A 15,000-nucleotide genomic window follows, 5' to 3' on the forward strand; every position below is an offset into this window, starting at 1 on the left:
AATGGCCATATTTGTCTTTTGATTTGCTTTATCCAGATGGTATTATATTATTTTCCATGCACAGACTCTCCATGTAGTAAAGGTAAATGTTTACAATAGGACAGCACCCGTCAGAGACAAAGTCCCACCAACAGTGTTGGGGGATCCCGGGGAAATGCCATGCATTTTTAAAATCAAATGAATGTGGGAAATTGGAAATCCGATCTAAGAATATTATATCATATGATAAAGAAAGTGGAAAATATAAAAACCCAAGAAAAGAATCGGCCACGGATGATTCGACATGGTGTTGCATGAACATATAAGCAAGTGAATCTCATTTTAAAGGCCAAACTACCAGAAGGATTGCTGTATCAACCAAAAACCTTCCTAAACCGGGGCAGACCCCCTCCCAATTGCCATATTTCCCTACTGGGGGCTCTAGCCCTGGTCCCCATCCTGAATGTCTAATTTCCCAACCAGTGCCTCTAGATAGCCACCAACTACATTTAGACATAAAAAATGAGGGTAATTCTAGGTAAGACAGCCGCACCCATTTGTTATATATTTTTTCTCCTTCCTTCTTCAATCTTGGGGGACCCGTGGAAAATCTGGGGAAATAGTGGAATCAAAAGTGGAAAAAAAAAAAAAAAATGCAAAATCCGAACGAGTGTTGCCAAAATCTCGACAAAGTTTTTTAACCTAATTTAACCTAGATCCCCTTCCCTGGGGTATTTCCATGCCAGGGGCTAGCCACCAAGCCCCCTTCCTTAAGAGTATTTCCCTACCGGGGGCAAGCACCCAGACCCCCTTCCCTTGGGGGTATTTGGCCGAATATACGTTCTTATCCCCCTACTGGGGGCAAGACCCTGGATCCCCTTTACTAGGAGTATTTCGCCGTACTTTACTGAAAACTCACAGCATTGTTTACATAAGAGATGGTTTGTGGACTCAGAGAGGCAACCTTTGAATATCGATTAAAGCACAACCTGTGAGGTCCCCACAATTTTATTAACTTCACCAACATGTATGAACACGTCAATAATTCTATTATACTTTCCTAGGTATATGTAGAGCAGCTGTCTTAATTAGTATTGCCAAAATGAGTTTACCATAAAGTTGAAGGGACTGTGGGGAAGTGACGAACCGTTGACTAAATTCTACAACTGGAATATGGTTATTGTATTTCACTGAGTTTAGTGTTATCCCTGATATTGTAAAGATTTCACTGAAAGATAGATTTCACTGCAGAGTTGGGGAAAAAAATGGTAACACAAGTAGCACTGTAAACATACTTCACTTTTGCAACAAACAATGAGAACTGTGACAACAGAACTTTCAAATTTGCCGGGAGAGGGCAGCAATACGCAAGTATGGACGTACCATGTATTTCTAATGAAACTATGTTACATATATGTTAAAATCGATCACATCATGGATTTAAGGAATGAACATTTGATAAATGCATATTTTGTTAAAATTTCATATAGATTAGAATGCAGAAATACATACTACAGTGCACTTCTAAGACATTGGCCAAGACATCACAAGTTACATGTGCCAAAATAGTTTATATTGGGATGTGAAGACAGCTAGACTTTGTCACTTGAGATGTATGGGGACTTAGTCTCTATGCAGCATTCTGCACACCACATTTTCGTTGTTTAACTAGAATAGGTTCTCTTCTGCAAACCAATTTTGATAGCAATGAATGTAGTTTTTCATCACCTACAACATTATGATCTTCAATTTTGCCCTAGTCAGTGCAGTCCTACCGTAAGCCTTATCCGTAGTATATAACTATATGTATGTAACATTTAGTTATTTGCCTCATATATTTTATTTTTTTGTAATGTTCAATTTTCGGTAATACATCCTGCTCCGCTGATCACAGCAACCAGGAATATGATTTTGAGCTTGGAAATGGTGTCCTCCCTGGAGTCAGCGCTCTTCCAGTCACGGCTTACACATATTACATTCCACACTCATGTATCAATGGGGATAATGTAAAAGTCCCCATCTAAATGCCAAATGTGTCTAATCACTCTCCAAGAGGTTTGTGCTCTTGTGATGAGTCTTTTCCATCACCCTGGCCTTCGTTCATGACTGCATGTTCATGTTACCTGACCCTTGACCCAAACTTTTCCATGGCGGCATGATCATGTCACCTGGATCACGATGGTTAAATTATATATGTACAGCTTGAAGCAGTAAGGTGCAGTCTGGAACCTGAAAGTCCTGGCCTCTGGTCTCTACCTTTTGTATATAATATTCCCATTGTAATCATATTTTACACCTGCAGCGTAATTACTGGTTTATACTAAGGTAGCCTTCATATCTTCATATCCTATCTTTGCAGCAATAAATTTTTACCAATGCTTATATTTTGCAAATATTGTTATTGGCTCAGACCAAAAAATTTACTTCATTTTTATTCAGTTTTTCCACATATAGTGCTTGAGTCTTCATCTTGAACACATTTAAACATTCCTTTTTAGGGTCAGGTGTCCTGAGGTCCTGCATACGTGGAGCAACTGTAACCCAAACTCGCTCCAACTACAAGTATGTCACACAAGAGGATCCGAGTATGGAATGGAAGGATATCACAGACCGTGCAGCTGCAACGATTTTCTGGACTGAGCTGTGGAGAGGTTAGTAGCTGTGGTCCTTACTGTTAGTCTTGTCCTTTGTATGCGTTCAGTTTCTTTTTCTCACAATATTGGTTTTGATTATAATAATTGTCAGTGCTATTCTACATTATAGTTTAAAACAATAATATTGCCCTTTTTTTTTGTAAAAAGCTGTTTCAGGTAAAAGACACAAGATAAAGACTTTTTTCTTTCATTTCTCTCACATATATTTGTTTATTTATTTATCATCTAGATAATGTTGAGATATCCCAATTTGCTCTTTTAGTAGCCTTCCATAGCATGGAAACCTTATGTAAGATTTTATTGTAAATGCAAAGATGGATTAGAATTCTTTAACGCTCATGTAATGTAATGGTGTCCTGTGCCTCTGACAACTAAGTCAAAATACTGTTGACTGGTGTTAAGCGTGGTAATGCATTGAAAGAATATCTCAAACATTAGCCATGTTTTGTATAAATATTTGATATTGCCTAATTCCAGTCTTCTTTTCATAGGTGCTGCTGTAACACTAGGTCACATCTTCAAGGAACCAGCAACCATTAACTACCCATTTGAGAAAGGACCCCTGAGTCCACGGTGAGTTAGTCTGACACAGGGATGGCATGTTCATACATATCTTGCTTACTTATATTTTAGTGTATTAATTTTGTATGCACATAGATGGCTCTACAAATGCTTAATCATCAAGGACTCATTACCCATCCTACCTGATCTGATCTCACCTGTTTAACCTTTTCATGTTTTTCAGAAAACTTTATTATATTTTTTTTGCTGTTTGTATTGTTAACAACTTGTTGGTGTTATTCACAAAATTGGAGTAGCAATGCTAGTAATGATAGATGAAGCTAACTGGGAAATTGCTGTATTTTCTCATTTAAGTGGACCCATTCCGAATCGCCGTTTCCTAAGCTTGGGCTCCGCCCCCAAATTGCCCTCCCAATTGACATATTTCCCCAGTTGTGGGCTTCAACTCTGAACTGTTGCAATACCATAATTACAATATTCTGTATATTTAAAGACGCAAATTTGGTGAACCTTATTTTTTAAGGAACTGGGTTTTGCACAGTCAGGGAAAAAAAACTATCGTTACCCATTACACAAACTAATATGAAAAATTTACAAAGTGCTCTGGAATAGCAAGGCAATCCAGCTGGCATCTTCTACAAGTGACTGTGGCATATACTTAGCAATAACTGTCCTTTACATAAATAAATACATTATTGTAATTTAAGGTAATCAATACATAACCATACATTTGCTCATATAATTTACCAGTGCTTTTGATTTGTACTAGATTCCGTGGAGAACATGCTCTGCGACGTTATCCTTCTGGGGAGGAACGCTGCATTGCTTGCAAGTTGTGTGAGGCCATTTGCCCAGCTCAGGTGAGTTAGGAGTCAGGCAGATCAAATTTTAGTAATTATAATTCACAAATGAGATTTGCTGAATTATACTATAAAAAGTGGCAATATTCCCTCCATAAAATAAGAAATGAGGAATTGGGATTTTTATATTAGATAAGATTTTTTGCTCTTCCTAGGCCATCACCATTGAAGCAGAGGAACGTGCTGATGGTGCTAGGCGCACCACTCGGTATGACATTGACATGACAAAGTGCATTTATTGTGGTTTTTGCCAGGAGGCATGCCCTGTGGATGCCATTGTTGAGGTTAGTACTAGTTTTCTTTTCTTTTTTAATAAGTTTGTGATTTATTTAGGCATACTAACCTCAGTGTTCTTCAGAGGTGGATAGTAATTTTTTTATCATGGTTTTTGATGTGATGTGAACAAATTTGTTTGTACTTTGTGAATCTGTTGAGACATTTCCAATACATTACACCCCACCCCTAAGAGGGTTATTTATCAGATTCATGTGAAACATCAAAAACCATTGGAAGAAAACAGGTTTCCACTGAAGCAGTCTTTCCCAGACCACACCCTAAGGCCACTTTGACATTAGGTAAACTTAGTTTATCCTTTTCAAAGGAAATCCCAAACCAAGGGGGCATCACCCCCTGGACTCTGTTTAAGGCCATTTTGTGATTACGATCAGTTAAATGGAGTGTAGTAAGGATGAAAACAATGGTGAGTTAATCTTTTTTTTTTTTTTTTTAATGCATATCTGAGACTGTTACTATGCATCTGACCCAATATTGTCACGGAGGAAAAGTTCTTAATTTTGATGAGGAATTACATTGAAATTGATTTATCTAATTTTAATAAAGTCCATGCATTAGGCTTATTTGAATGTGCAACTCTCCCAGGCTTGTAGGCTTGGCTCATACAAATACTTATGCACAGAATCAAGATTCCTGGCTTTCCCCTGCCATTTACTTGAGATTTGACAATAATATCCCATGGCAAGACATTCCCATCACCCACCCCTCAGCCAAATTTTTCCATGACGAGACATGCCTGTCACCCCCCCCCCCTCAGCCAAATTTTTCCATGACCAGATATCCCAATCCTGGATCCAGTGGGTAGTTGTAGTAACTTGTAAAACAATACAAGAACAGAGTTAGTGAGTGAGTGAATAAGAGGTGAGTGAGTGAATGAGAAGGTGAGTGAGTAAGTGAATGAGAGAGTGAGTGAATAAGTGAATGAGAGGGTGAGTGAGTAAGTAGGTGTGAAACTAAGTGAGATAGTTAGTGAGAGGGTGAGTGAGTAAGTGAGAGAGTGAGTGAGAGTAAGTAACAGAGTGAATGATAGAATAAGTGTGAGTGAATGAGAGAGTATGTGAGTGGGCGAATGAGAGACTGAGTGAGTTGGTGAATGAGAGACTGAGTGAGTTGGTGAATGAGAGACTGAGTGAGTTGGTGAATGAGAGACTGAGTGAGTTGGTGAATGAGAGACTGAGTGAGTTGGTGAATGAGAGACTGAGTGAGTTGGTGAATGAGATAGTGAGTGAATTGGTGAATGAGATAGTGAGTGAGTGAATGAGAGAGAGAGAGAGAGAGAGAGAGAGAGAGAGGGAGAGAGATAGACTGCGTGCATGAGTGACTGAGAAAGAGAGAGTGTGAGTGTGAGAGTGTGTGTGTGAGTGTGAGAGTATGTGTGTGTGAGTGTGAGAGTGTATGTGTGTGAGTGTGAGAGTGTTTGTGTGAGTGTGAGAGTGTGTGTGTGAGTGTGAGAGTGTGTGTGTGAGTGTGAGAGTATGTGTGTGTGTGAGTATGAGTGTGTGTGTGTATGTGTGCATGTGAGTGTGTGAGAATGAGTGTGTGTATGTGTGTGTGCGTGTGAGTGGGTCATTGAGGCCATGATTGAGAGTGAAAGTGTGAGTGAGTCCATGAGTAAGATTAAGAGTGAGAGTGAAAGTGTGAATCCGAATGTGCCCAAACAGAAAAGGACTAGTTTGACTGGCATCAGCAAAGATTTAGTTTTTCTCATGTCATTTCATGTTTGAACATGTTATGTATATCCTTTTTTCTTTATTTTCTCTCAGCATTTAGTATTACTACTGTGATTCATACTATCACTACTGCAATATAACCTTCAAAATTAATATATTCATTATGTGTCATATGTATTTGCAGAAACTCACCTATGCTAAAAAGTAATTGTTTTATCTTTGTTTTTTTTTGTTTTTTTCAGGGCCCCAACTTTGAGTTCTCTACTGAGACCCACGAAGAACTCCTCTACAACAAGGAGAAATTGTTAAGCAATGGCGACAAGTGGGAACCTGAAATTGCAGCAAATATTCAGGCTGACCACCTTTACAGATAAACATGTTTAGAAGATATTTGATGGTGTCTCATAACTTTGTTTTCTTTGGATTATGTGTATGACAAATTTCAATATTTCACTCAGATATTAAGAATAGGTGAAAAGGGGGCAGCAATGTGATGTGTTCTTAAACATTCAGATTCATTTACCAATATTTTCTTTTTCTTTGTAGCACTGGTGTAGATTATTGATATACTTTTTATTTCCTTTTTTTTTTTTTTTTACATATTTTTTTAATCAACTGTGAAGTTGTAATCTGAGGTTTAGCAACCTTTTTCATTGTGCTCCCTTTTTAACCACATTTAAGCAGTAAAGGAAATAGTAAATCATCTTTGTGAAATATTGAAGCATATACATAACTGGGTAGATGAGTTTGAATCAAGGTGGATCAGCTAATGGCAACCTTAAGACCACAAGATAAAATGTTTTGAATATGTATAGTTATTTAATGTATATAGAAAGACCAATTTTCTCTTTATTCATTATCCTTCATATAACATGGGTGTTTTCTTTGAATATAAAGCCCACTTGTAACTGGATTATTGAAGCTACATGGTAGGCACAGAATCCACTGATCAAGGGAAAAATTAGAAGTATGGAAAAGATAAAATTACTCTGCTCTTGGCTACAGCACCAAGGATTGTTTAGGTAATGCAGGTGAAGAGAAGCTTAAGCCTACTTTCAAGGGACTATTTATTCTCAACAACCACCACCAGGGCCAAACAAGTGTGCTACACCTGGTGTGACATCCTCCTCCTGGCTTGAAGGTTAGTCTGCCATGACATGAAAGTTAAACCAGTTAAATAACATGCTAGACACATGGTGTTTATATGCAATGCTATGCAAATTTAGCTGCTTTAGTGAAAAAATTTGAAGCATGAGACATCTCTTTTGCCCCCTACTCTTGGAGTTTTGTTGATGTGATAGTAAATGAGGTTTGAAAGACTTACAGCCTACTTTGAAGGGCTTTACTTCCTCAGTTACTGCAGTTATGTCCAAAAACAAATGTGTAGCAAACACATAGAACAGGCTTAGGGGACCGTCTCTAAAAATGGGGGGGTTGGGTTTGTCAAAAATGAGTAAAACCCATTTTAACACTCGTATGGGAATGTAGAATTTCCCTCGTAAATGTAAACTTAGGTGAAGAAAAGCTTGGCTCTGGTGTTTGTGAATTCTAGCCAGTCAATTGCAGAATTGGCAATTTTTACACATGTATTTTCCCCTCCTGGAGTGAAAATGAAACATTGCATTTTGACATTACCTACTGAAATAAGTCATGGGAGGATAAAAGTGTCTTATGATAACAAATAACTACTAATGTGAGGGTTTTAGGATGAAAAAAAAATCTAAAATTGTTTCAATTCCTTTTTAGTAAAGTACTTGTAGTATCAATAAAAGTTCCTACATGAAGCATGCTGGCAAAACATAACAAAAATATACTTTTGCCTCAGTGCAAATGCAAGTGTAAAGAACACATACATTACTGCTGTGAGCACTTGAGCTTGGAATAATAATTTTTCTTCATACTACTCTCAGCAGAAAATTGTATTCTTGATCCATTGTGAATGTTCTTAAGAGTAAAACAACCATATCACTTTACAAAATCTATTTTTAGCTAAACTATATGACATATTTTAGTTAATTTTTTCCAACAATCATATTTTCTTTCAACATGAGTAAGATTATATTAAAAACTAGTTTTTTAGAGTTTTAGATACCAAAGAAAATATTTTGTATTCACAAAAGCTACAATACTCCCTGGCACACATCAAAATGATACTGAAAATACTGAATACTTTTTCTCAAATTGCTTTCTACATTGCCAATTCAGATATGGGAAAGAATTGAAAAAGAAATTTGTATTTTTTATTTTTATTACAAAATAGTAAGCTCTAGCCTAAAACAGTTAGTTTCAGCCTTTGAAGCCTTATCACTTTTGTAAAATGATTTTAGGCACTATAACTTGCAATGCAGGAATACTTCCACAAAATTAACAAAACACTTGCCCATACAAAAAATATCACTAGTTTAGTCACTGGAAGAATATTCAAATACACAGCACTTATTTCAGTCTCCGTAAAAATTTTCGCCAATATATGTGAACAAGCACTGCATGTGACACCTGGATTATACAGAAATGTGTATATACATAATATCAAAGTTGCTTAAAGAGTGGTATCTGCTTTATACACCATCAGACTGAATACTGCTAAGCACAAAGTATGTCTAAACTGCCACACAAAACCTCAGATCTTATTCATGCCCACAAAGAGCCTCCAACCATTCAACCAGATTTGTTCACTGCTCTGGCATGAAACACCTGGGAGAGATATTAGAAATGGGCAGCTATTGTTATTCTAAATATTATTTTACCACGTGTTGCTAAGAAAAGCAAACAAGTATATACCCAAAGGTGATAAAGGTAACAAATCATAAACCTTTGGAAAGATGTCAGAAACATAACCTCAAAAACTTTAAAAAACAAGAAAACAGTATATAATATATAAAAGTATTAGAAAGCAAATATGCCTATTTCCCATAATAAGTTAGAAGGACAATTTTTCCTCCTTAGAGTCTATATACAACCATTTAGCAGTTCTATCTGAGTAACCCACACACACAACTCATGATATTCAATGATGTAGTAGACAAGTGTGACTAATGCTGCAAATATACAGCAAAAAGAAATGCCTTATCACTATGTTGCTTAGTCAACCACAAGGTGTCTAGTGAGCCACCACATCATGAGTGGCTGAAGGCCCGACATGAACAGCAAGAGATAGAGGCGGCGTTTATTACCCGCACTGTAAGCTTCCATGGCTCCATCGCCTCCCTGGACCTGCCATCGCAAGGTTCGGAACTGTGGGTAGAAATGTCAATATAATTCAAGGATGTTTTGGCCACATTTCTTCAAAGTAATACATCTAATTATCTCTCAACAGTCTATCTACTCAAACACACATGTACATACATATGCAAATTTGAATTATATTTAACAAATTGAAAACAGCATTAATACATTTAAATATTAAAATTTTGTACTCACCATGAAAATTACAAGGCTGAAGCTACTGTATGCAAGGACAAGGTAGTATCCAAGGTCATCGATTATCCCAGCCAGCAGGGCGATGTTCATCCTGGGAAGATGAATATAAAAATAATATTTTTTTTTACACAATGTTAAAGATGAATCAGTCTACTACTAAATAATTTAAAATACAGTGACCTAGAGAAAAAAACAAGTTTTATACTTACCCAACATATTTGTATGACGAAAAAGCCAAGAGGTCAAAAGTCTTGATGTTTGTACTTATGGCAGTAACATAGAGTGTGGCCAGAATCAAGAAGATCTCAAGTACAAGCCAGACCATTGCTGAGCTTGCCTGCATGCCTAGTACATCAGGAGAAAACCTGCAAGAGGAGACCAGATACCTATGAGTTATAGCAATGTGGTGAGTTGTGTTGAACATTGTATGTCTATGTAGGTATGGGTATAGGTGTAGATGTGAATACCAGTTTATATAATTGAGGAAGTGTGTGTACACATATATATATACACACATACATACATAGAAACATTGTAGGTACAGAGATAAACAGATACTCAAATATATAGATAGAATTGTAGATAAACAGACTGTCTTACATTTATAAACTATAAATTGCATAGATTAATGAAAGTCCAACATTTAGTCATAATTGGATTACATTTTTGTATCCTCTCGTAACAGTTAATTTTACACGGATTTCGTTTGAAAAAATATATATATATTCCAAAAGATAACAATCACTACAATTTGAATTTTATGACTTTTTTCCAAAAGGTAACAATTATTATAATCTAATTCAAATTTGTTGGATTTATGCACAAAGCTATTGCCTACATCATTTACATAAATAAATTCCAAGTATTTTACCACTGCCTCAGAATGAAAAAAATACTGATGTTAAAATTCTCTTTTTACACATTTGAATTACATTCTCATACATTTCCCCTCTTACATTACCACACAACTGCTCCTTTTACTTCTATTTTCAAGGTACATCTTTGCCCTGGTACAAGCTACTTACAATCACCCTAGCATAAATACATTCTATTACAATATAAAAAGTGAATTGGCAGGGTCAAGCTAGTAAGCACTGACCACAGACTCAACACAATTTTAAAACCTTTAACCTTGTATACAAAACATGATTAGTTTACTGTATGCTAAAATCACTATTTCCATGCCATAATAAGAGTAATATTGCATAAAATAACTTAGGGGAACTTTCATCAGGGCCAGCAAAGGAGAGAGCCTTGCAATGTCACAAAGGTATTTTTGGGTCATGTAATATCAATTTTTAAATGCACTTCTTTTGATAATTAATGTTTTATTTTTCAGTAAACCTTTCAACTGAAGTATTAAAAATTGGCTAGTGGCCAGTAATGTGGGTTTATTGACATGCATTGGCAATTTCCCCAGTTTGTGCCCAGCTTGTTCAGTGCTTCAAGTACAACATCAGGCACCTAACAGCTTCTGGCTGTATTTTATACACAGGTTTCCCTTAACTTTCAGTGCCTATATCTATAAGTGACACTAAACAAATGATGATGCTACTATCAGAGAGATAGGCTCCCTCCAATAAGCTGAGGAGCCATCTACGAATCAGTCCACCACAGCCTTTCACGAACAAAGGGTTAAGAATGACATATCCAAGTATCTTCATAAAAAAGATCTATCTATAGCTAAGACATCCTTAAAAATGCAAGCAACAAATTTTCATACAAGTTGTGCTTGTAGTAGGTGTTCCTTAAATCCAATTTGCATCTGCAACAAAGTATCTTCTCATTTTCAAAGCTAACCTAAAGGACCAATCTGTACCAGCAGCCTTAAAATATTCCTTGCACAATTCACAAAATGAAGAAGGAATCTGTGCTCACAAAAGCATCATAACCCATTGCCATCAGGAACATGAAATAACCACTATAGTTTGGTTTTGTGAATTGTCTGTTTATACAGATGTCTTTATAAATGTCCCACAAACATGGAGTCAATTTGTAGGCTTATGTGACCCCATCTGATTTCCCCTTTCCTTGAGTTTATGGAATAATAAACATTCTAGTGCTATTAATATTAGTATTGTTATTATTATTACTGACATTATGATTAGCATAATGTCAACAATACCAATACCAATAAAAATACAAAAAATTATATTTCCAAAAACAAGACAATGGTGAGATACGTAAGACTAAGAATTGACTCTTGGAAGACTATCCATTTGAGGAACCATAAATGTGTAAACACAATTAATGAAATAAGCTCACAATGGACATGGCATGTACTTACATGCCATCCCTGTCAACAATGGGTTAAAAGTTTAATGTTATTCAGTTAACCCTTAAAAGATGGGTATGGCAATGCCATCATCATGTAATGGACTATGACGTATATACACGTGGGCCAGCTGCATACACCTTAGTCTTACCCACAAAGTCTAGACTGTTGTGTAATATTACATTGTAAAAATTCAGGCCCTGTCATCATAGGGTTATAAAGGTGTATTTTTCATCAGATAAAAAAAATATATATATATATAAAAGAAAGGAAATTAATGGTCCTACATATTTCCATCTTTATAAAATTAATAATCCAATTGTACAACCACATTTACATCTGACTGATTTCACCCTAGGAACTACTGTAATGACATACAGTATCTATCATATCAAGAGGGATTAGATGCTAAGGACGTCAGTCGCACACATGATTCATATCCGAAAATGGTAAGAAAATTAATACACTTTAACAAATCTTCAAATCTGCAAATATCTCAAAATGTTTTGTTAATCATAAACAAGAACAGCTGGAAGTACAACTACCAAAATAGCTTCAAATGCATTACAAAACAATCATGTAAGTAATATTAGAAAGCAATAAGTTATTTTGCTGTTGTGTTCTACTCTTGTATGTATGGTTACTACAGTGCTTAGGGAATGCATAATCAATACATTTCTGTTAGAATTCAACACAATACAATACAAGGTATCAATTAATAATTACTTCAACAGAAAACCACTGCATACAAGAAAAACTGATCAGAAATGTATGATTCATGCAAAACATTTACACACAGCTAAGATGTTACCTGATGTTCTTCACACTGCAGTCCCGGCAACTGTGCATAAAATCATCAGAGTATTATGTGTGAGCCTCACTACACAAGCTTTGCATGTGTTACTACACTGTAATCTGAGAAAAGCCTAAAAATTTTATCTCAAATGTCTCATTTTGATTATTTAACCACAATAAAAAGCTATTCTTTTTCCTATTATCTTATCTTTCATTTCTCTTTTACTTTTTTCCAAGTTCTTTTTCAGAGTGGTTTATATGCAAGCTCCTCTGTATGTCTTATAAAATATGCCCTGAAGAAGCACTATTGCAAAATTACTTTGGTGTAATTGTTTCCCTGTTCTTTTCTTCATTGTTTTGTTTTCCATGGTGTAGCAGTCATTATAGGAATCTCAAAGCAACAAATTCTTTCCAATCATTTCCTTGTTCAACCCTTTTAGGTTTTGGCCACTTGGCTATTTTGTCTGTGCTGTGTGCATCTCACATTTACCACTCACTTTACAATTATTCAGTTTGAGTAGGCATTATATAACGTTTAAGATTTCAGCATGGTGTGTTTAATAATGGTATAAAATATTTTCCTTTTATGCTGTCAGCATCTAATAAACTGAGTACTAAATGACATCACACTTCATAATTGGTATCTGTGCTGATGAGAACTGGATAGGTCATTTTACATTACTGGAATCTAAAAAGGTTAATAGTAGAGTAGAATATCAAAATATCAAAACATTTCACAACCAGAGCATTCAACAAAGAAGGATCAAAGCTCTTAACCCACTAGTGCCTGTATATTTTGAAGTGGAAAATAATAGGTTCCAGGCAGCTTCAAAGTCGGTGAGCGGGGCTGGCCCGGAATCTGCCCATGATGGAATTGGAGCGCAAGCTCCAACTTCACACTGGCGGGACGCCCCCCAATGTTTATTTTTCCAGGTGCATCATATGTGGGACACCCGTTGTAAATGGGTTAAATGATACGTGTGTGATATATTCCCATGATTCAGTTGACATTTTGAACATTATTGTAAAATATATAGAAATAATTTTAAAGTGAAAATAATCAAGTTGTTTACACTATTAAAATTCATAATCAAAAATATTTGAGAAAAAAGTTACCTAACAACAGACAACAAACAGTGGCCTTCCTGTCAGATACTTTACTAATTATTCTAAATTTAATTCTGAGAACTAAGATATTTATTTTGTATGACAAACATTTTAGATATGTAAATATAAATTTTAAAAATATACCCAAAAATTATTAGGGAAAATCTTTGTCACAGGTTTTCTTGAACTTGAGCATTCCTATACTGGCACTTTTATACACTCAAGGTAACATTGCTCTATTGAAAAAAGTATAAATGAGAATGAATATCTTCAACAGTGCAAGAAGTGTATATAATGCATTACATCTTCATCAGAAATACATGTATTTTTGATGAAGATATAATCAAAATGCATCAAATACCTTCCTTGCCTTGTGGATATATTCATTCTCATTTACACCGTTTTCTAAATTTGTTGCAAAGAACACTGCTGATTACTGCCCTCATAAAATAAAAACAAATACAATGATTTTTACATTAACAGTAAACAACAGAAGCTAGCAAAAGAAATGTAAGGCATAATGTTAACACCAACAATATCTACAAGAGCAATAATATCTTTAAAAACGAACAAAAATCAAAATAATGCATGTTTTGAAAGTTTAAGAAATCAATAGGAACAATAACTCATCTCTAAATGAATTGCATATATACAAACATAATAGAACTAAAAGAATATGAAACAATGGACATCCTAACTTGTCTAAAAAAGTAAATAAAGAAATAAACATAATAGCAATAATAATAATAGAAATCAGCACAAAACTACATCATAAAGTATAAGAATCAGGGAAAATTACATATATACATAAAACTAATCTCTTACACCTGACACTCACCTCTCCTGAAGGCCAAGACAGAGACCAGCCACTAAGATGTAAGTTACAACAGCCATTAAAGGAATATACAAGTCTGGAGCATTGATCTCATAGCGGGGTTGCACTGGCTCCTCTTGGTTGTAGCGTACACTCCAGTCCTGCATTTATATGTGGAAAAGCACAACAGACTAAAACATAAAATTCAAAAGCAGAACAGAAATTGGAAATATATTATTACATTTTCCATGCCAAGGACGTCTGAAAGCAGTCACAAAATAAGAACTTACCGAGTGTGTGAAGGGGAAAAACAGTAGTTGTAGCTTCTTCATGACGTAGCGTGTGTCGACAGCGAAATAATACTTTAATTGGGTCATAGAGACATATTTCTCCAACTTCTTGTCCACATACTCTCGCCCTTGACCCACCAAACTCTGGCCATACTGCATGGCCATATTAGCGACCATTGGGTCCTAAACAAACATTATCATCAGCCATCTGTCTACAGCACTGAATCCATATCCAAACATATATTTTTTTTAATGTATCACATTAATATTGCAAGTTGATGTTGGTAATCATAATGAAAATTACATCATGATGATCATGA

At 35.6% G+C, this 15,000-nt stretch overlaps 2 protein-coding genes across 21 annotated transcripts in view; one reads left to right on the forward strand and one right to left on the reverse strand.

The window, feature by feature from the left end:
- Positions 1-6,821, forward strand: part of ND-23 (NADH dehydrogenase (ubiquinone) 23 kDa subunit) — a 30,550-nt gene extending 23,729 nt beyond the window's left edge. For both annotated transcript variants that reach the window (XM_070114117.1, XM_027366785.2), the window contains exons 2-6: positions 2,478-2,630; positions 3,125-3,206; positions 3,925-4,015; positions 4,171-4,299; positions 6,222-6,821. In XM_070114117.1, coding sequence (XP_069970218.1) covers positions 2,478-2,630; positions 3,125-3,206; positions 3,925-4,015; positions 4,171-4,299; positions 6,222-6,353 — 587 coding nt within the window. In that variant the 3' untranslated portion in view covers positions 6,354-6,821. The remainder of the gene's footprint in view (positions 1-2,477; positions 2,631-3,124; positions 3,207-3,924; positions 4,016-4,170; positions 4,300-6,221) is intronic.
- Positions 6,822-8,209: 1,388 nt separating this feature from the next.
- The window catches only part of Yif1 (Yip1d-interacting factor 1), a 16,161-nt gene continuing 9,370 nt past the window's right edge, over positions 8,210-15,000 (reverse strand). For 10 of the 19 annotated variants that reach the window (XM_070114110.1, XM_027366783.2, XM_070114109.1 and 7 more), the window contains 6 exons: positions 14,681-14,863; positions 14,415-14,551; positions 12,486-12,515; positions 9,609-9,764; positions 9,400-9,490; positions 8,210-9,213 (listed from right to left, as the gene is read on the reverse strand). In XM_070114110.1, the coding sequence (XP_069970211.1) occupies positions 9,061-9,213; positions 9,400-9,490; positions 9,609-9,764; positions 12,486-12,515; positions 14,415-14,551; positions 14,681-14,863 (750 nt within the window). In that variant the 3' untranslated portion in view covers positions 8,210-9,060. The remainder of the gene's footprint in view (positions 9,214-9,399; positions 9,491-9,608; positions 9,765-12,485; positions 12,516-14,414; positions 14,552-14,680; positions 14,864-15,000) is intronic. The other 9 variants (XM_070114114.1, XM_070114112.1, XM_070114113.1 and 6 more) reach the window with 1 other exon arrangement.

Source organism: Penaeus vannamei, chromosome 35, assembly GCF_042767895.1.
Source record: "Penaeus vannamei isolate JL-2024 chromosome 35, ASM4276789v1, whole genome shotgun sequence".
NCBI classification, from domain to species: Eukaryota; Metazoa; Arthropoda; class Malacostraca; order Decapoda; family Penaeidae; genus Penaeus; species Penaeus vannamei.